The 22,382-nt window shown below is 43.8% G+C and overlaps 1 protein-coding gene across 1 annotated transcript in view; it reads right to left on the bottom strand.

Moving 5' to 3' along the window:
* The window catches only part of HACL1 (2-hydroxyacyl-CoA lyase 1), a 34,763-nt gene that overhangs the window by 9,743 nt on the left and 2,638 nt on the right, over window positions 1-22,382 (bottom strand). Inside the window, exons 2-11 of the mRNA XM_054991234.1 lie at window positions 21,299-21,403; window positions 14,191-14,231; window positions 12,844-12,924; window positions 6,073-6,145; window positions 5,258-5,335; window positions 4,719-4,813; window positions 3,241-3,353; window positions 2,412-2,547; window positions 1,191-1,296; window positions 79-162 (exon numbers count right to left, since the gene is read on the bottom strand). Of these exons, the coding sequence (XP_054847209.1) occupies window positions 79-162; window positions 1,191-1,296; window positions 2,412-2,547; window positions 3,241-3,353; window positions 4,719-4,813; window positions 5,258-5,335; window positions 6,073-6,145; window positions 12,844-12,924; window positions 14,191-14,231; window positions 21,299-21,403 (912 nt within the window). The remainder of the gene's footprint in view (window positions 1-78; window positions 163-1,190; window positions 1,297-2,411; window positions 2,548-3,240; window positions 3,354-4,718; window positions 4,814-5,257; window positions 5,336-6,072; window positions 6,146-12,843; window positions 12,925-14,190; window positions 14,232-21,298; window positions 21,404-22,382) is intronic.

Raw genomic sequence — 22,382 nt, 5'->3', positions numbered from 1 at the left:
AAAACTGTTTTTTGTCTGTAACAGCCCTAAACTGACCGAACAGAGGAAGGAGCCGACATAATAAGACGCTTAAGTTACCTGCTCAGTCACTGCTTTTATGTCACCCAATAAGGCTGCTGCAGGTCTCACATTATTTCCTAGCTCTTCTGCACAAATGTCTACCTATTGTGTAAAAGAAAAGAGGTGGTTATGTGAAAGAATGGCAGGATTGGTGAACAGCAAAGGAACTCACAATATAATAGTCTGGACTTTTCCATTTTGTACCATTGGCACCTACTTGTTTCTCTAGCACATGGTGCCATCTGATGATGCAAAACGTCTTGCATCATCAAAAGGCGCCTTGTGCCAGAGGACCATGTGAGCATCAAGGTAGGATCCAACTCAGAGAATACTGCTCTCTTCAGGTTGCTTCTGTTAAAACTAAGAATTTATCTTCAAATTCAGCAGGACAGTTCACTACAGAGGGACCAGTTACTGCAGTAGCTTAGACCAGGGAACCCTGGCAGTTATATGTAAAGTTCTCCTCTTCACATGCCATGATGGGCAAGACTTAAAGGTCCCTTAATGTAGCATCCTCTCTGTTGAAAGTGACTACAGATGTTTTTAGAACTGTAAAAAAAATTAAATTTATATCTTTTAGAACAGCAAAAAATTACATTTATATCAGTAAAAATTACATTTATATATAATTTATATAAATTACCTTTATATCGAAAAACAGCTGTAGTCTCTGCCATTTAAGTTCTATAACCAAGCCACTTCTTCACACTAATTCATTGGGTAAGGGCCAAGGACAATATCCACCATCTCTTGTTGAACCTCAGCATTCCAGAGTCAGGGCAAAGTGAAGTTTGTCCTCACTTGAAATTTCAAGAACTGTGCTGAGACCCAGTGTGTTGAACTAGGAACAGAGCTCTATGAGAGCGAATCCTGATTTGCTCTGGTTTCCCTGCGTTACTCTGGGCCCGTTGCCGTTTCTTAATCTGACCTACACGAGGGTAAGGGTCAAATGACAGGAAGACCAGGCCATCCTCACTCACCTCCTTGGAGGAAGTAAAATTATAACAGACAATTAAATAAACAGAGTAATTTTCAGCTACTGAAATCACAGACCCATCTAATGCTCAAGGGTACACCACACATTTCTGAACCCTACATGTGATTCAATTTGAATTATGCTCCATTAATACCTGGATAATTTTTACATCTGGCTGAAATCTTGGAGGAAGTCCAAAATGTAGAATCCAGTTCAGTCTGGCACCAAGCAATATTATTACATCAGCAGACTGCAAGGCCCTAATGGTTTAAAAAAAAAAATCAAAGAAGCGATTGGGTTGTATGATCCAAAAGGTATCCTTCCATGAAGGGAAGAGCAACTTTGGATCCAACTCTTATTTTCATAAGATGTTTGACATTTAAGAACCAGGCTCTTTTTACGCAGGGTGATTGAAATTTGACCTGGGAAAGCTGTTATTCTACTTTAGCTAGGCTATAATTTATTCCCTCCTTGCATTCAGTTGCTGCTTTCGGGGGGCCCAACTGTTTCAATTCTAGATCCATGTAATATGGCTAAACACCTGTGAGAAGTAGAGCTGACAAGGAAACTTTCCACTTGATACACCCCTCCAACATAATATCAGCAATATCAGTGTTACTAAAGAGACGAGGGATCCAGCTAAGGTGAAATATTAACCACGATCTTGAGTAAAAATCCCTTGTTCTCCCACCCTTCAGCTGCCCCCCTTTCTACCAATACTGACACCCAAAACAGCCTACAAGGCTTTGAAAACAACCTAAACCAAAGGGACTACCAATTTTTAAGAACAAGACAAAAACAAGGACTGTGCTGCTGGACATTACATGTCTACATTCAGACAGAGGACACCAACTAATGCCATTAGAGCCTTTCTCTGTTTCATAGCCAGCCTGAAATTAGACTTAAAAGGGTCCAAAGTGCATGAGTTATTGAAGAATGCATGGAGTTGGTTCATCATAGCTCTTTCAGTCACCTTACTTAGATTACAGACAGGGCAATAACTGGCCACATCACTTTTCTATAGTGATTTTTTTTTAATCTAGTAGACGATAACCATCTCTTTTGAGTGTTTCAAGGAAAGGAATGGGTCTGTGAACTTTACTACTGTGTATGGTATGTGTTATCTGTTGGTGTATGCATTATCTTGTTATCAGTGCATTTTATTTCGACTTATGTAAAATCACTTATTGCTTGCTCAATACGCCATGTTTAATATTTATACTCTGTTCAGATTTCTGAAATCCCAGTCCTATTACATTACTTATTATGTCATCCTGTTGCATTGATTTACACTGTGTATTCTGCCTTGAGTCTCAGTGAGAAAGGTGGACCATAAATAACATACATACATAAAGAAAGCACCTTATATATTTACCTAGATCTGGCAGCTGCTACGCAGTACGGATGGTCATCTGGAACTACTCCCTTCCCCATTGGAGTAGGCAAAAATGGAAGCCCACACTGGTCTACTAACTTTCTGATGCTGTTTTCAGCACGTGCATAAGCAGCACCTAAAGGAAAAATCCACCAGAAAGATTCCTTGACACTGTTTTGACAACCATAAAGTCCATTTCAACAAGCCACTCTGGCAGGGATCTACAATGACCATACACAGCCAATCAGCTGATCAGAGATTCAAAGCCAGATCGCCAGATGTCTCTCTGCTGCACCATACTGGTTCATAAAGAAAACCTTCCATGGACTTTGATGTGTAAGAATTACCACCTTTTGAAAGTTCACTCTGCCCCCTATTCAACAGCCAATGAAAATATTCTATAAATCTTATATTGCAAGAGTCCACCTTGTACTTTTGATTAACACAAAGGCATATAAAAAGGAAATTATGGTTACAGTCAAGGGAAAAAACAATTTCATAGACATGTAAAATCAACTTACACCTTTTTAAAAACTAGATAGTAACAATTTAACAACATATGCTGTAGGTCCAGCCAGGGTTCCACCCCTCTCCAGGACACTCATTTTCAATTGCCCTTCAATTTATATTTTAAAAAATTCCAAACTGGGTAGAGTTTAGAATTCACCTCTGTATTCTTTTTTGAAAGCCCAAACCTTTCCAAAGCAGGTTTTAGCTCCAAAATTAAGAAAGAACTTACTTTGTGAATAATCTAAACAACAAGACAACAGAAGAAAAACATTCTCACCATTGTATTTTATAGTTTGTTATGTAGTTCAAAGAGGGTTACCTTTCCCAATAATGAGCAGCGGTTTTCTGGAACGTGTAATAAACGAAGCTGCTTCTGAAACAGCCGATTCTTCAGCCATGCTGATGGGAGGCGCTGGACAGCATCCTACATACCTGGAAGGCAGAATTAAATACGTACGCTCTTCAAAATGTAGACGAGATAAGCAATTTTATAAAATAATCACTCAAAAGAAAGCTGGGAAGGCAAATTTGATCTGAATATTGTTTGAGATCATAATGAGCAAAAAAGTGTTCTAACAGTGTACAGATCCCACATTCTTAAAAAAACAAAAAACGAAATGAAAAAGCTATCAGCATCTAGAAGAAACTAATTCTTTTTCCTTCTCCATCTCTTTCTCTCACACACACACACACACAAAACCCTAAATAACTTTCCAGTATTTTCCTGGTTGACTTTGCCAGAAGGAAACCAAGGATAATGTTTTCTCACTATTCTTCATCAAGAAACATACAGCAGGCAAAATTTACAGAGGAGCACGGGAAGTCTTTGCATATGCTCCAAGTCCGCTCCCTCCCTTGTACAGGTTCTTGCCCACCTTACCAAAAGCTGCACAGGAAAGACTGGAATATTCCTGCCGTGCAGCACAAGGAAAAACAGTTTGAAAGAGAAATCCAGAAATCCCTGGCATACACATGGGAATGCTTGGGCATGCAAAAAAAAAAGGTTTTGGACAGATACCTCCCACATAGTGATGAGATCTCAGACAAACTGTGCCATGGAGGCCCTTCTAGTGTCTCCTTTTAGGAAGAATATTTGGTTTTACGGGGCCAATGCTTCCCTTCATTAGCTCTATCATCAAACACAGTGAAAATCTGGACTCATGACAGTTAGGGATGTTTTTCAATCAATAGAGACACACAGATTTTGCCATCAGATTGTCTAGCCCTATCACATTGTTGACTCACTGCTGGAAGGGACTGTGATTCTACAGAAGAGTAGTTCATGTTTGTTCTAGCTATTATGTTCTCTGGAGCTGCTTGTTAAACATATCGGCAAACATTATGCTTATAACCCTTGGGGAACGGATAGAGGCAAATACTACATCTCCTCCACCCACCCACAAACACAATGGTCAGGCAGCATTGTTTCACTGGTTAGCCACCAACTATTAAGATGTCAGTTGGCTGAGATGCTGGAGATCTGTAGATTTCCAGCTATCTTTCATTTTCTGGAGGCCCGTCAGCCTTCTTCTGGATCTGTATTAGATCACTGCAGTCTGTTCTCTCAGGATGTCAACAGGATCCTGTGAGTGGTGAGGCCCACCACCTGTCCCTTGAACCCTTGCCTATTGTGGCTGATGAAGGCCAGTCCTGATGGCCTTCAGGATTCCTTGGAGGCCATTGTTAATCTCTCCTTAAGCTCCAGAGTTTTTCCTGGAGCATTGAAGGAAGTGGTAGTGTGGCCTCTGCTGACATTTAGGTTGCCTGACACCACCCACTGTAAACATTTGTACTCACCTGACAGAGCTCTTATTCACCTGAAGATTCACAAAATCTCCAGGTATGTCAATGTAACAAGCACCTGGACGACCATAGATACTACTTCTGACAGCCTAGATTAATTGGCAAGAAAGAACAGAAGGGCAGTACAGTAATTATGCTTTGCTCTTTCTAAAATCTGACAAACATGTAATGGAAAAAGATATGAGATTAGGTCCTTGGGCCATTTCTGATGTTGGAAGGGATTTCTATCAGTGGAACAGGACTTTCTCCCCTCCCCCAACTACACTGGAGCCTGAAGCACTCACTAAAATACTCCTTCGGGGGGACAGGGGAACTAAAGGAACATCTTTAGTTAGGGGAAAAGAGGCGAAAATTGCCCCCTCTTTCATTAGCAGAAACCTACTGCTCGAGCGGACTCATTATCTAGCTCTTTGTAGAACAGACTCTGCTTGCAGCCATCTACACTCTACTAGACTCTGCTTGCAACCATCTGTAATCACAGTGGGCTTAAAAAAATACCACTTGCCGACTGCCTTCCCTAAATTGTTTCATACCTTCTCAATCACAGCCGGGATAGCTTCTAAACTGCTTGGTCTCGCAGAAAATTTGCTATATAGCCTACAAGCTTCAACCTAGAACCAAGGAAACAAACAAGCCCAGTTGTAAAACAGCATTGTTTTCATTTTCTCTAAACTATCCCAAAGCAAGCTTACAAACACATTTCATTTAATTTTATGCTTATCGGCAATTTTCAATAAAAGGAAATATTCCATTAAAATATTATCCCTTCGGGTAGCACAAGATTGGTTTTTAGAATGAATCCAAATATTTCTTTCATATTATAGCAGTGTACTAAGGTGCTTATCTATATGCAAACTTTTGATTTCAATAATAAAATGTAGTAATCATTACTGGTATGAGTCAAAGGATGAAAAGACAAAAATTTCTATCTAACAGTACAATCCTGCAACAGAGTTACTCCATTCTAAGCCCAGTGATGATACAGGACAGGAGTCTGCATAAGATTGCTCTGTAAGACATGCCATTCACCTTCTCCTAAAGACAGTTCATGTGATAATTGGAGGAACTTCCATCCAAATTTACCATTCATACAGCAAACCACACATTCATATATGAATGAATCATTGAATGGGAAAATACTGATCTACCATACAAGACTGTTCTATTGACTACAATAAGAGTAATAGATATGAAGCACTCTGAGCTCTGAAAAAGCTATTAAGTGCTAGGTATGATCATTGTTAAGAGTTCATGTGAAGCCACAAAGAGCCTTTCTCTATGACTGACAATTAAAGAGCTCATTTCTCCAAGCCCGATGCTTTTTGGAAAGAGTGACGTAACTGCACACCTGTGGAAATTCTTGGAAAGCCCCCATGGTTTCCTGATTTCTGTCAGAGGAACCTCCAATGACGACCAGAGGCCTGAAAACACAAAAACACAAAACCTTAAAAGCACAAGCCTGCAAACAGTCAGGCTGAATATATATTTGCTCTGATCCTGAAAGGGCAGCATATGAAGGGGAGCAAATGGCATTGCTCTGAGTAAAGTCCCATTGCATCTAGGAATCAGGAATACATCCATGCTGACTTGGTCCACGCTGGTCAACTTTGAGAATGGAAGATTTTTCACTCACCGTGAAGCTTCCTTTCTTGGTGGTCTAGGAGTGGGGCAGTCAGGACTTATGGGTAGCTCCTCCTCCGTCTCTTGAGCAGGGTCGAACGAAACACGCGATCCTGAGGGGGAGGGGCTCCCAGGCTGCTCCAGTTCCTTTTCAAGCCCTCAACGATTTCCCCCGGAGTTCTGGTCAAGACTGCAACCGTCCTGTTTCAGATAACTACAACGGCAACTTGATAACTTTATTGAAAAAACATAACATTATAACTAGATCTCAGTCTAACGAACTAAAGAAGGCTATATGTCCCTTCCTCACGTCCTTGCCGGCTATGTCCCTGTCGTTTGTAACCATGTCTGTATTGGGTGGGATTGTGACTGCCCCACTCCTAGACCACCAAGAAAGGAAGCTTCACGGTGAGTGAAAAATCTTCCATTCTCTAGTGGTCTGAGTGGGGCAGTCAGGACTTATGGGACATAAGCATAGCAGTTAACCCAGGGGCGGGCTCTCTATGGATCTAGGACGTGCTGAAGAACCCTACGGCCAAAGGCCGCGTCGGCCGAGGCCATCTGGTCTATCCTGTAATGCCTGGTGAAGGTGTGGACAGATTTCCACGTTGCGGCCTTACATATCTTTTCCAGGGATGGGAAGGACCTGTAAGCTGCTGAGGTGGCTGTTCCCCTGAGGGAATGGGCAGTGATGCCTTCTGGGGGCAATAAATTCCTAGCCTTGTAGGCTAAACCAATGCATTCCCTGATCCATCTACTTAGTGTGGATGGGGAAACTTTTTCACCCATGGCGTTCTGCTTAAACGAGACGAACAAAAACTCTCCCTTGCGAATCTGACTAGTTCTATCTATATAGAAGCTTAGGGCCCTCCTAACGTCTAGCCTGTGCCACTCCCTTTCCCTGTCATGCTTAGGGTTAGTGCAGAAGGAGGGTAGGACAATGTCTTCCCCCCTATGAAAGGACGAGTTGACCTTAGGGATAAAGGCAGGATCCGTCCTTAGCACTACTCTATCTTGGTGAAAAATGCACAAGTCCCTATTCACCGAGAGTGCCCCTATCTCCGACACTCTCCTGGCAGATGTCAAACCCACTAGAAAGACTGTCTTGAGAGACAAGTTTTTTAAAGAACAGGTTGCCATAGGTTCAAATGGCTCCCTCGTGAGTGCCTTCAGCACCAGATTCAAATTCCAAGTCGGGAAACGATGTACTTGGGGCGGATTCAGCAAGGTGGTCCCTCTCAAGAACCTCTTGATGTGGGGGTGCGACGTGAGAGATGAACCAGTCTTGGTGCCTCTGATGGCAGAAATTGCTGCCACCTGCCGCTTCAACGTGCTGGTACTAAGCCCCTTGTCCAAACCATCTTGTAAGAATAGAAGAATCTGATCCACGGGCGCCGAAATCGGATCGTGGCGAGTCTTGATGCACCAGTCGTTGAAAACTTTCCACGTTTTATTGTAGCTTTTGTTGGTAGAACCTTTTCTTGAAGCCAACATCGTGGAAATGACCTTCTCCGAGTATCCTAGGTCCCGGAGCTGGACATGTTCAACGCCCAAGCTGTCAGCCTTAGGGACGCCAGGTCTGGATGCCGAATGTTCCCCTGTGTTAGAAGGTCCTCTCTGTACGGCAGAGTCCATGGGTTCCCGCCGGACATCCTCCTGAGATCCTGGAACCAGGGCCTCCGAGGCCAGAACGGCGCTATCAGTATGACGTTCGCCCTTTGGTCGAGGATCCTCTGAAGCACCCTGTGGATGATCTTCGGTGGAGGGAAGGCATAAAGAAGACATCGTGGCCACTCCTGAGTCAGTGCATCTACTCCCATCGCCTCTGGTTCGCTGTACCTTGAGTAGAATAGTGGTACTTGCCTGTTTTCCAAGGAGGCGAAGAGGTCCACCTCTGGAGTGCCGAACCTTTGGCATATTTGCACAAACACCTGTCTGTTCAGAGCCCATTCGGACTGATCCACCCTGTTCCGACTCAGCCAGTCCGCCAGCGTGTTCTGTTGTCCAGCAATGTGGGCTGCCTTCAGTGATTTCACGTTCTTTTCTGCCCATAGAAAGATCTGCTCCGCCACCCTTGTCAGGAGCTTGGACCTGGTGCCCCCTTGCCTGTTTATGTAGGCCTTCGCTGTCATGTTGTCTGTTAGAATCATCACATGACTGTCCATGAGGTCGCTTTCGAATTCTAATAGGCCATTCCTTATGGCTTTGAGTTCCAGGAGATTTATGCTTGCTTCTCTTTCTTCGGGAAGCCATTCCCCTTGTGTCATCCTGTCCTTCGTGTGGGCTCCCCAACCTGTCAGGCTGGCATCTGTTGTCATCTGTCTCCTGTTCGGTTCCCTGAGGGGGGTACCTACTGTGAATCTGCTCGGTTCCAGCCACCAGTTCAACTCCCTGGACAGAGATAGGGGAATCTCCACTAGTTTGTGCCATTTGTGACATATGACACTTTGATAAGGGCGTAAGAACCTTTGAAGGGGTCTGGTGTGAAATCTGGCCCACTGGAGCGTATCCTGACAGGATACCAGCATGCCCTGCAGCTTGGCCAGTTGCATTATCTCCACCTGCCTGCCCGACTGAATGGACTTGATCAGTGAGAAGATCTTCTGCTGTCGTTCCTGAGAAACGAAAACCTTGTCCAGCACAGTGTCCACAATCACCCCCAGGTGAACAATCCTCTGCGATGGAGATAGTATGCTCTTTCGTCGGTTCACAATGAAACCGTGGTCCTCCAAGCAGGCTATGGTCCGTGCTACTGCCGCCTGTCCCTCCTGCAGGGACGGCGCCTTTATTAGAATGTCGTCCAGGTAGGGCGACAGGGCTACTCCTTGCAGTCTGAGGTAGGCCACCAAGGTCACCAGGACTTTGGTAAATACCCTCGGTGCAGATTTCAGGCCGAAGGGGAGAGCCGTGTATTGATAGTGCTCCCCGTCGTAGGCGAAGCGCAGGTACCTTCTGTGAGAGGGACGTATAGGTATGTGCAAGTAGGCCTCCGACAGATCTATGGATGCCAGATAATCCCCCTGTTGTATGGCTCCAGTAGTGGATCTCATCGTCTCCATTTTGAACCGTCTGGACCTTACGTGAAGGTTCAGCCACTTCAGGTCCAAGATGGCTCTGATCTCCCCGTTCTTCTTCGGGATGATGAAAAACACTGAGTAAACCCCTTGTCTCCTGAACTGAGAAGGAACCGGCTCTATGGCCTCGATCTGTAAGAGGTGATGAATGGCTTCTTTTATTTTCCGGTGTTTTTGCTGAGATTGGTTCCTTGACACTTGGATGAACCTCTTGGGTGGCGTTTTCTCGAATTCCAAGGAGTAGCCCTTGGATACCGTTTCCAATACCCATTGGTCTGTAATCGTCTGCCTCCACCTGGGTGCAAATAACTGTAGGCGACCCCCGATGAGCTCGGTCTCCCCTCTGCCCGGATAGTCATGCGGAGGTGTTCTTCTTATGTCCCTTGGACTGGGTGGCTGCCTTCCTGAAGCCAAAGGGCCTGGAGTCGGATCTTGACTTGGTTTGCCATCTGTTCTTGAATGGTCTGTCGGTGTTGTGTCTGACTGGTCTCCTGAAATCACGAAAGGAATGTTTTCCTTTGTACCGGAGGTCTCTCTTCTTAGATGGGAGCACCTTTTTCTTTTCAGCATTTTCGACTAGATATTTGTCCAGAGCCTCTCCGAAGAGCTTAGATCCCGAGTATGGAATCGCTGCAACCCTGCTGCGGGCTTGTTGGTCCACGTCCCAATTTCTTAACCACGTATTTCTGCGTGCTGCTACGTTAAAGCCCATGGCTCTGGATGACATTTGGAATGAATCCAGAGTGGCGTCTGCTGCGAAGGCTGCAGCTAAGGCAATTTTCTTTACCTCGTTTTTGACCTCCTTGGGTACCTCTCTACCTGCTGCTGCCAAATCTGAGGCCCAGGTGAAAGCTGCCCTGGCGAACAAGGATCCAGTTGCCGATGATCTCAGGGACGCAGCCGAAGCCTCGAAGTCTCTGCGCAATGCCTGTTCAATCTTTTTGTCTGACGGGTCCTTAGGCATGCCCTCTGCGTCCATGGGTAACACCGAGGTCGTGGCCAGGCTGGTGACCGGATCATCCACGATTGGTAGTTTGAGCTTTTTAGCATCCTCTGGGCTCAAGGCATAAAACTTGTGGAAGATGGATTGGTATAGCTTTGGTTTTGCTGGATTGTCCCATTCTGTTTTCAAGACATCGTGGAAGATAGCCGGCAGGGACACTCCCGAGTGCTTTGGTCCCATCTTTGGCAGTGCTCTTTCCAACCCCTGAGGGTAAGAGGATTCCGTCTCCCCTTTTCCTGCAGCAGAGGGTGAAATCTCCAAGGTCCTTAATACCTTGGTGAGCAATTTAGAAAACATTTCAGGGGGGAACAGCCTATATTGAGACTGGTTAGTGTCCACCTCTTCCTCCTCAGACAGTTCCCCTTCTTCACTCCCTGAGGATCTAAGGGATGTTGCTGAGTCTTCTTGGGAAATGTCTGATTCACTAGAGTCCTCATCCTGCCATTCCCTTGCTTTACTCTTTTTTGCTTTAGAGTGGACAGTAGGTTCTGCAGGCCTTTTCCCTTTGGAGGTGGCTGGCCGCTTATCCTTCTTTTGGGAAGCAGGCTGCCCTTTGAGTTCTTTAACGGCATTGTCAATCCCTTTTTTTATTTCTGCTTGTAGCCAGGCTAAGATGTTTGCCTTTGCTTCTGGGCCTGTCAGGTCAGGGTCCCCGCTTCCTAGACCTTCCCCTTGGGATGGATGATTTTGTCTTGTTAACTTTGGGGACTCCATGCTAGTGAGGGCAGACTCAGCCACTTTCTGTTCTGCTGCCCCGGCCTGTGACGTCATTCCCGCCAAAATCTTCCCGCCTAGGGTTGAGAAAGGCGTGGGCGGGGATTACTTATACAGTCTGAATTAAGCAAACTCAATTTTCCCTCAAAAGAAACAGTAAGGGTCATGAGACTCAAACAGGAGAGAAAAATTCCTCTCTTCTAATGCCAGTTGCAAGGGCTATTGTGCCATGGTCTTCAGGGCACCCCCGCCCTCCCCATTTGCCCCTGGGGAAAAGGGTTTGAAATCTCCCTTGCACAAAAGGGATCCGTCTTGGCCGTTTCCCGCCCTTATTGGGACTTAAGGCTGCTTGCTTCCTAGCCCAGCTTGGGCCTAAGGGAAGACTTCCCCCCTCCCCCCCCGCGTCCTCAAGGTTCCCAAGCCTCTCCGCGGGGTCCGAGCAGCTACTCACGATTTTGGCACGATTAAGAGGCCTCCGCAAGGAAAAAAGCCGCGCCGGGCTGCCTCGCGCTCCCGCGGCTTCTTGCCGACCGTTCCTTGCTGCCTTGCCTCTGCAGACGCCGGGTCCTAGCTAACTAGGATCGTCGGCGCTGCTGCTCGCCTCCGCGGCTTCCTGGCCGCCCCAGATCTTGCTCGGGTGGAAGGAGGGAGGACGGGGGGGGGGGGGGTGGAGGAAAAAACCTTCCTTTCCCCCGCGAGCGCGCGCCTCGATAAGGAGTCTTGCCGTTTTTTTGGATCGCTGCTCCCTCGGAGCAAAGAATTTCGTGCGTTCCTGCAGAGCAGGGCCGAAAAAACTGGAGCAGCCTGGGAGCCCCTCCCCCTCAGGATCGCGTGTTTCGTTCGACCCTGCTCAAGAGACGGAGGAGGAGCTACCCATAAGTCCTGACTGCCCCACTCAGACCACTAGAGAATGCTGATCCCACCTTTGGGGAGAAAGGGGCCTGAAACCAAAAAGAGCGATCGGCCCAGTCAAAACTGATGACTCCATCCAGTTGTGCAATGGGTCCAGGGTCAGGGCTACTGGTAGTCTGAGGCTCACTAAATGCTCAATGATTTTACCCTTGCAAGTTTTCATTGATTTTGACAGTAGATAATGATACAGTTCTTATAACAGTGTGGTGAGCAATTTCATTTACCAGTTACTATTATTTAAGAATCTTGCTTTAGACCAGTTAAATGTCATCTGTAAACAAATGTAGAGTTGGTATCTGCAAAAAAAAATGTTTTTTTTTTGCCTTCCTCTTTAAGATGGAGACACCACACATCTAGTTTGTTGAACCAGATCATAGGATAATGACCAAGCAAGATCATTATCATGTCTTTGACAGGCCCCTGGATTCAAAGGATAAGGGAGTACTATCAGTGATTTTTCAAAACCAAGTTAGTGTGATTATATTAAGTGAAAAATGTAGCTGAGGCTGACAGTATGTTTCCTGATGTGCAGAGTGTTTTTGCTGCACAGCAATTAACAATGAGAAATGCCACCTGGTGTCTTTGGAGTAACTATATTTTATTTGTATTCTACCTATCTCAAAGGGTCACCTGCATAAATAGCAAACAATCTGAAAACAGATACTTGAAAAGTAAAAAAAAAAGGACATTATGCCCATTTCATCTGGCTATCATAACACACTAAAGAAGCACAACATCTCATTCTAACATTAGTTTAATGCTCAGAATCAATAAGGAAAAAAGAAAGATGTATTACCAGCAATTCACATTTGCATTCGCCATTCCAGCTAGAGCATGTACAAGACCTGGGCCAGAAACAGCAAGGCATACCCCAGGCCTAGAAGGGAAAAGTATATATATAAAAGCACACATGAACAAACTCATAAATCCAAATGCATCATGTGGAGACATGGCTGAGCAGTGTCATGTCAAGAGGATTACTTTGAAATCTGTACGGTGAACTTCTTCCTCCACTGCACCCGGAAAACAATCTCATGGTGCAGCACAGTAGCCACCTGCCCTGCCATGATCTCCATGGGTGGTGAGGATCTGGCTGGCTATGATCTATAGGCAGGTACATGTACACCCTTCCACTTTGGCTTGTAAGGCTGCTTCCCAATAGAAACAAAAACTGCACATTCCCTCTGTGAATATCACAAGGATTGAAGGAGAGACACAAGTAGTTGAACACACAACAAGCTTGAATCTAGGATGTGTTGTTTTTGCAGGAGCGGAAGACTCGTATCTCTGCTTCAAACATTATCACTACAGTGACATGCTGCAAACATCCTCTTTTTTGTATCAGTAGCTTTTGGATGGCAGCTATGCAGTGTAAGCACTTTTCATCCCTACTGCCTCTCCTCCTCTCATCGCCATCTTTTCCTGGCGCATCATAAAAATCTGTCTGTCTCAACCATATTGTGATCACCCACCCTTCTTTGTAGGGAGAAGAAGGGCAGACTGATTTAGTCGGCTATCACAACTATTTTAAGCTTGAAACAGAGCAGAGCAAAAGAGAAACCTTGTACTGAGAGAGGGATGTCTAAAATAAACAAAATAAAGAAGGAATGTGAAAGAGCGCATGGTCGGGGGAGAGAGAGAAATCTCCTTGATGAAGGCACAGACCTATTTTTTCCTCAGAATTCCTACAGTCGATAAAGCTATATGTAAATTGATACAATCAAGCCCTTACTATTGATAATGAGTGCAAATTCATTTTTCACATACGGATTTTTACTCTGGTTGGATGGAAAACAAAGACCTTCAAAACCCATTCTCTTTTTTACAATTAAACATGCTCATGAGATTAAAAAGGGAACGTATGGCCTAATACAGATACAGGGCAATGGTTACTGCACGTACAGCAGCATCTGCAGCAGCAAACATTGTGAGGGGGGCATTGTACATCATAGCACCTACATTTGCAAGCATTTCTACAGTTCACACTGTATCCCATTGCTACCAGAAACGTTGACATGAATTCTGGAAGGAAACTACAACAAAGCTGCAGAAGTCCTGATCCGATGAAATTAAAAGGAATTTGGACTGCTTCTGGAACTCAACAACCTCCATGTCTGAAGACAAACACAAGCATGCATCTCACCTGCCTGTCAGGTATCCAACAGCAGAAGCAGCATAGGAGGCCTATAGAAGACAAAACATAAAAGACTGAAAAGTAAGCTGCTGAATGGGATTTCAGATGTAATCACAATTGGCCAATGTCAATTTGCCCACCTCTATTATGGATGGCAGAGAGTACCGTATGTGAGCTCTAACAGCCAGAGCTTAACAGTAGAAAAATGGGACTTTGGCTCTTAGAAGCAATGAACACTGGATGTCAGTGTGGCTGGTTTTGCACGATCTTTTTGAAAAAAGTGAAGGGTGGGTGCCCAGAAAATCGTGACTATCACAGAGTACAGCACAAATCTGACCTCTGTAAGCAGGCCACCCTTTTCAGAAGCAGATGCTATGGATTTTTTGACTACCATCTGTTCAATATATAGTTTAAACTATTATCCAAGAACATGGACATATTTATGCATTTTGCCAACAGAGAAATCTATTTTTTAAGTTACTTGTGTGAATATTTTGCCATATACCACCAGGTGGCATCAATGAGAAAAGATATGGAAACCATGATAGAAATTGCTCTGTCACCAGTGAAGAAGTACATTTGCCATAATGCTTTAATTACACCAGGAAATATAATTTCTCAGATTTGAAATTACTGTACAGACAATATTGTGAGTTGCTTTACACCCCTCCCCCCAACCATAAGTGAGTAATCTGGACTCAAAGTCCCCCTCCCTGTGAGCTGGGATGTGTTACTGTATTCTCGGTAGTTTATTCTTTTGCATTTGAAGGCTGTTTTATACATAGTCCAACCTCTGCTTAATTAAAGATGAAACATCATGGGTGATTAAAGGAAGTAGAAAACCTAAATCGTGCGTAAGAAGTGTTAGCAGACAACTTCACGCTCGCCTTCCCACATCACGTAGAAAACGTCAAGGACACAAGCAGGTTTGCACCAATATTATGAGACTAAACACTAGGCCCCAATGTCCACAAATTCCCCAAACCTATGGAATCCAATATTCTTCGGCTGGCCTGGAGTTATAAACATTTCACACCAATCTTGGACGAATTCCAATGCTAGACAAACTGCTTCTAACCCAGTGTAAAGAGTGGGCAAACCCTCTGGGCCTGGTTCTAGTGCTGATAACAGCCACACAGTACCCCAGAAGCTCTCCCAGAGTAGTATGCCCCGCCTGTTTATACCAGACTCACTGGTTTCAGGGTTCTTAGCTGGAAGCCCTTGTGCACAGCAGGCAGACACTCAAGACACAGGAAGGATAATTATTTATTAGCTCAAGAGAATAGTCAAAATAACAATACTCACTCTTGAGGCAAAGCAATGGCAATAAAAAAAGAGCTTGACCTAATCTTTGCTAAAACAAAGCCCACTAGACAAATAGGTACTCACCCTCCATGCTCCTGTGATTCAGCTTCCCCCCCCCCCTTTTGATCCACCCAGCCTTTTCTTAAGCCTGGGAGAGGAGCCGCCTAATCAAGGACAACCACCAGGTGCACTTAATTAGCCACTTCTCCTCTGTTCTAGACACCCAGACTATTTTTTCCTTAAGAGACGTATGTCTGTGTGTATGCGTGCAAGGGCAAAACAAGACTTACTATCCCCTGCCATCCTTTCCTCCAGGACTTTAAAAAAGTAGAGTATTTCATGCTTCTAGCTAAATTACTCCAGAAATTCTCTTCCAGACTAGGTATCAGATTTTACAGTTTTTACTGCTAAATATAAATACCAAAAACAATTATTTGTGATAAGTCTACAGACAGAAGACAGAACATATAGCTGCTAACCAGCTGAACTCACATTATAGAAGCATCTCTCCTTGTTGAGAAATGTCCCCACAGCTGTCCCTCCCTGGTCAACACATCTCGGCAAGGTAAAAGCGAGACACCTCTGTTTCAGGGTTTCCCTCCAGATGGGGAGTTCCCTTTTTGAGTCGATCAGAAACTCAACATTCCCTCAGAAGAAACTTTAACCAATAAACTCTCACTCGTGATCATAGGCTTTTGGTGCACACCTCCCCCCACCCCCAATGGTGAGGTGCACAAAAGAAAGCACTGAGTGTAAAAGGGGAGTGAGAAGGAAATGAGAGAAGTGTCAGACTATACTGAGATGACAGGAGGCTGTGACAGAATAGCCTAAAGGTGGCATCTGTATGTGGACTTCACTCCCCCACTCCAATCCATCCAGTAGTTTTCTTCCCATGAAATGGAATTTGGTGTTCTACTGCAACACAGAACAGGACTAACTGCTTTACTAATTTGGGTTAGCAGGAGAGCCACAAACTAAGATTCTTAACCAGAGTGGCATCTTGGTTTACAAATCCTGATTTGTAAAAACTCTTGTTAGTTCTTATGTCTGAATGTAGGAATCCTGGCTTTATTTATCAAGAACATTTTTATTCTACCTTTTCTCCAAAAAGCTAAGGGTAGCATATACAGTTCTCCCTATTTTTATCTGCACAATAGCCCTATGAGGTAGACCAAGAGAGAGTGACTGCCACAAAGTCACCTAGTAGAGTGGGGATCTGAACTTGGGGTCTCCAAATCCTAGCCTGACAATTTTAACCATTACTCCACTCGTCAGTCCCTGGTTTTTCTGTAGCGCCACCCTCAGGGATTCAGTGTCACAGCTACAGAGCAGCAAAAAAAACCTTGCTGCCCCTTCTGCAGTCAGTGGCACCAGACAAACCAGGATTTCTGAGCAGACTGCACCTAGAGTCAAGTGCCTACTGCACTAACCCTGGTTTATCATGACATCTGAAATCTAAGTGAAGTAATTCTCCAAAATACATTTTGATTTCCCGTTTTCAATTGTTCTATAATTCACATAGACAATGAGGACATTTTAGGGACAGATGGACAAAGTTGCTTCAAGCAGAAACAAGTAGCTGGAGTAGCATTTGTCACTGCCTAATTATCTGGTCTTTTAAACTCTGTTTACCTCAGGGAAGACATCCTGTTAGAGCTCCTACATGTGAACTTGGAAAAGAAGGCCAGTTCAGCATGGATATGCAGTATCATTAGGCGACTAATGGCTGTTGATCTGAGCTTTGCTACAGGGCCATTTAAAGAACAATATAGGCGTTTCTGCCTGTTTGGAGAACTCCTGCAGAAAATGGGACTTGGTCAATTAACCAAAATAGGGGAAAGGACTAGGTACAGCCCAGAAGGGACAAAAGACTGAAAAGTGCAGGGCATCATTTAAAGAGAGAAGTTAATCAGCTCAGGCCCTTGAGAGGTAAGGTGAATCTCGGAGAGAAAGCTTTTAAAGGGTAGAGTGGGATTTCCAAACTGTCCGCCTCCCAACTTCTTTAAAATGTACTCAGTTTGTATTCTCACTCTAGGCAAAGTTGATAGAGCAATTTCATTCTCCTCTCCAATTTCCAAAAGGATGCCTGCCCTCTGAACAGCTGCAATTTTATTGCCCAATATGAAGCAGGTCTGGTAGCAGACAAGGGCAAGAGTAGGGATGGTTAAATTGCTAAGAATGGAAATGCAGAGAGCACAAAAGTGAACAGTCAACAAGGAACTTATTGTGGGAGCAAAATTCTCAAGGTAGCTATTTATATTCAAAATGCTAAGTGAAAATGTAGTTTTTATAGAGTATCTTTGATGTACAAAAGAGAGGAGGAGGAGGAATTAGAAAGCAATTTAACATCACATGAGTTTCCCTTCTGTTTCTCTCCCCGCACCCAGCAATATACAAATGTTTTAGAAAGTGTGGGCACTTCATTAGCAAGGCTCTTTGTACCTCACAAGCAGGGTGTCATGGCAACAGCATTTTGTAAAACTGAGAGACAGGCTTAAAAGAGCACACAAAACTGTGCGGGCATAAGAGTGACACTTTCTATTTGAATTATGCAGCACTGTCAGGGCAGTCTTTGACTTCAAAGGCAGAAGTGTTGTGTACATAATTTTAATGTATACGTTTGTTCTTGAATAAAGATCACAGATATGACATGACATCATACCATAAAAATGTGAAATACTTTAGTTAATGTATTGTTGAAGGCTTTCATGGCCGGAGAACGATGGTTGTTGTGGGTTTTCCGGGCTGTACTGCCGTGGTCTTGGCATTGTAGTTCCTGACGTTTCGCCAGCAGCTGTGGCTGGCATCTTCAGAGGTGTAGCACCAAAAGACAGAGATCTCTCAGTGTCACAATGCCAAGACCACGGCAATACAGCCCGGAAAACCCACAACAACCATACTTTAGTTAATGCTTGCTCATTAAATTCCCTCCTTCCTTGTCCCCCTCCCAAACACTGCAAAAAAAAAAAACTAAACTGTAACATATCCTTTTCCAAATGTAAAAAGGCGGGATCTTTGTTAATATGGGCCAGTTTTCAGGCTGAAATGCAAGTAATGCAACTTCAATTACATGTCTCTATAATGTAATTTGGCCTTTTCTCTGTTTAAGTTTGGCCTTTTCTCTCTGGTTAAGTGGGTTAAAGTTAAACTGAATCACACCTACATATGCCTGATTCTTTATTTTTAAAACAATTTCTACCTCACCAAAGGTTTCCAGGGCAGCTTCTAAATACTTAGGTTCAAAAGCATTCAGCAAATAAAACAATTAAACAAAACAACCTTGCAACCTATACCCAGATAAAGCCCAGGAGGACAGTCCCACCCACTTACAATAGCCCAAAATCTGGGTGAACAAAAAGAGTTTTAGCCTGGTGTCAGGAAAACTAGAAAGGCCAGGCTCCAGGTAAGCATTTGTGGAAAGGGGGGTTCCTTACTTGAATATTAAGGGCACTACCTCAGGGGGGCTAGCCATTTTACCTCTGAAAGCAAAGGCACACAGAGCAGGCAGGGCCTTCACTGAAGATCTTAAGCTGGTATGGAAAGAAGTGAAATCTTTTTAATATCAGTAAGACATGATCATGGTAACTAGTACTCCTCAACAGAAACTAGTTTCAGGTAGGTAGCTGTGTTGGTCTATCACAAGAGAGGCACTCCGGGGGAACAAAACGAAGCAGCACCAACAGTTCCCCTCTTCACTATCACTAAACACTATAGTAATTATAAGCAAATATACATTTAATCAACCGCACATATAAAGAGTTAACAGTGTATAAAGGATGTAATCTCCATCAAACATTAATCATAACATCAACTCCAATCTGTTAGAAGTACAACATAAATGGATCACAACCAGAACCCAGTATCCACATAATCTCTCAGAACGTATACATAGTATATCAAAAATATTCAAAGTTCGAATATCAGAATGTCCCAGAGCAATAATAAATACAAACAGTATGGGGGACAGCCGTCCCCTCCACGGGAGACCAGGGCGGAACAACTGTGGATCAGACAAGGTCCGGTCTGTCCTGGGGGCAGCTGGCAAATATTCCAGCCCGACACTCCGCTAGCAAAGAAGTGTTTCGCTGCAGAAAGCAGACCAGACCAGAGTTGCCTTTGAGCTTGAAAATGTTACACTCGTTCATAGCCCCTGAGAAAGCCTGCGAGGCGAAACACTTCGTTGCTAGTGGTGTGTCGGGCTGGGATATTTGGCAACTGCACCCAGGACAGACCGGACCTTGTCTGATCCATGGTTGTTCCGCCCTGGTCTCCTGTGGAGGGGACGGCTGGCCCCCATACTGTTTGTGTTTATTATTGCTCTGGGACATTCTGATATTTGAACTTTGAATATTTTTGATATACTATGTATACGTTCTGAGAGATTACTTGGATACTGGGTTCTGGTTGTGATCCATTTATGATGTACTTCTAACAGATTGGAGTTGATGTTATGATTAATGTTTGATGGAGATCACATTCTTTATACACTGTTAACTTTTTATATGTATATAAAAATGGATTAAATGTTTATTTGTTTATAATTACTATAGTGTTTAGTGATAGTGAAGAGGGGAACTGTTGGTGCTGCAGGTAGCTGTGTTGGCCAGCAGGATTTGAGTCCAGTGGCACCTCAGAGACCAACAAGATTTTCAGGGTATAAGCTTTCAAGAATCAGCGCTCTTCTTCTCATAACAAAAGTGTTGCTGCATTCTACATTGACTGAAACTTCTGAGCCATTTTCATTACTGAGTGCTGCAGAAATTGAACTGGGGTGTGATCAGAGCACAGATTAATCATGGCTAGGTCCTGTTCTCAAGGAAAAAACTTCTGCTTGTGCCAGCTAAGGCACCATGAGCATGCATCCCACAGGGGAAGCCTGAGCACCTGTCTACAGACATGGATCTTATAGCAACTCAAGCTATGGAATCTGCTTGTTCAGGGAAAGTGAAGGCAGTGAAGTAGATTTCAGCACTGCTCATCTGCAGTTGCCCTGACCCAGGCAAGCCTGATCTCAGTTTGGTGTAGTGGTTAAGAGCGTGGGACTCTAATCTGGAGAACCGGGTTTGAATCCCCGCTCCTCCACTTGAAGCCAGCTGGGTGACCTTGGGCTAGTCACAGTTTTCTGGAGCTCTCTCAGCCCCACCCACCTCACAGGGTGTTTTGTTGTGGGGATAATAATGACATACTTTGTAAACCACTCTGAGTGGGTGTTAAGTCATCCTGAAGGGTGGTATATAAATTGAATGTTGTTGTTGTTATTGTTATCATCAGATCTCAAAAGCTAAGCAGGTTAATAATTAGTTAGTAATTGAACTGGAGACCTCCAAAGAAGATGGTGGTTGCACAGGTGGGCAACCATCTCATGTTAGTCTCTTGCCATGAAAACCCCACCAGGGGTCACCTTGACAGCTATAATTTGACAGCACTTTCCACCACCCTCTGCAGTTTTGATACTAAAGTTGCCTTGACTGGAAATCAAGCCTGAGACCTGTTCATGCACTTCTTGCTCATTTAAATTGATGGTTCAGGAAGATGCTTTGGGTCTCTTTGGTGCTCATAAGATGTTTCAGAGGCTGGCAGCTTGAGCCATACAGCTGCTGTCGATTCCCAGAAAATAATTGGCACCTATGCTGTTGGTCTCAGTGACAGTTTTGAAGAAGTGTGGAGGAAGAGAATGTGGGGAGTGGGGTGGAATCAAAACCAGGGCATTTGATCGGTGGGAGAGGCCAAATCAAAGGAATGTAAAATGAAGTTTCAACGCAGAATACTGAATGAGCACACATATAACATAACCAGAACCACAGTTACTTACAGCTTGTTCATTGCGCATTCCAACATATTTAATTCCACTTGCTTGAACAGCAATTGCTACTTCAGTTATGGGAACACCAACAATACCAAATACATACTCTACATTCTGAAAGGAACAAGGATTACAAAAAATTGTTTAGAATTATTTCTCTGAACAATTTACCTTCAATAAAATAAATCTTATTACGCTAGGCAAAATTTAACATTTATTTGTGCAATGTGGTTTCTCCAAGAAAAACTGTAGGGAAATAATTCAATGCAATCTAAACTTCTAACAACCCAATCTACAAAGTTGGTATATTCAAATATAAAGCTCTTTATACCCAAATCCTTTCTGAAGTATCTGCATTTACTGGTTGTTTCTGGCCCAAATCAAGGTGCTGGTTTTAACCTTTAAAGCCCTAAATAGTCCTGATAAGCTTTCCTGAACCCATTTATGTCATTTGTAGTCCACCTTTCTCACTGAGACTCAAGGCGGATTATACAGTATGAGATTAGTATAATCAGTATCAAGTACATTTCCATAAACAATGCCATAGGGTAAACAGATACCAGATAAAAGACATAGCATTAGCAAGAATCCAATACAGAGTAGAAAAAATACTGAAACAGAACATAATCAATTCTAGGACTGACATTAGACAACGTGGAGCACAGGTGGTACATAGAAGTACATACTTAATGCAAGAGCAGATTATTTTCCATCAAGCTTCCCGCCTGATATTCAACTGTGATCCAAGCTTAGCTCAACTACACTTCTGCTTTTGGGGAGGAGCAGGAAGCTGTCATAATGCTGTTCTACACATGTGCCAGGGCTTGATTACCTGACTTGTATCCCAAAATGCCTGGGAGAAAGGCAGATATATAAATATTTTAGATGAATCAGCAGATTCTTAGTTATATACTACATTGTGATGTACCATGCCCTGACTAATCCCATACATAATGTGCATATACACTTGAACTTCAGGAAAGAGAAACCATGAATCAAGCCTTTGGGATGGTATCACATTTTGCTCCTAACCCAGCCTTGATACTGAAAGTTAAAATACATACATTTGTCAATAGGAAGACATTTTGAACTA

This window comes from Eublepharis macularius, chromosome 11 (assembly GCF_028583425.1).
Source record: "Eublepharis macularius isolate TG4126 chromosome 11, MPM_Emac_v1.0, whole genome shotgun sequence".
Classification (NCBI taxonomy): Eukaryota; Metazoa; Chordata; class Lepidosauria; order Squamata; family Eublepharidae; genus Eublepharis; species Eublepharis macularius.
Note: the sequence above shows the minus strand (reverse complement) of the source record. Positions and strands in the feature narration are given on the sequence as shown.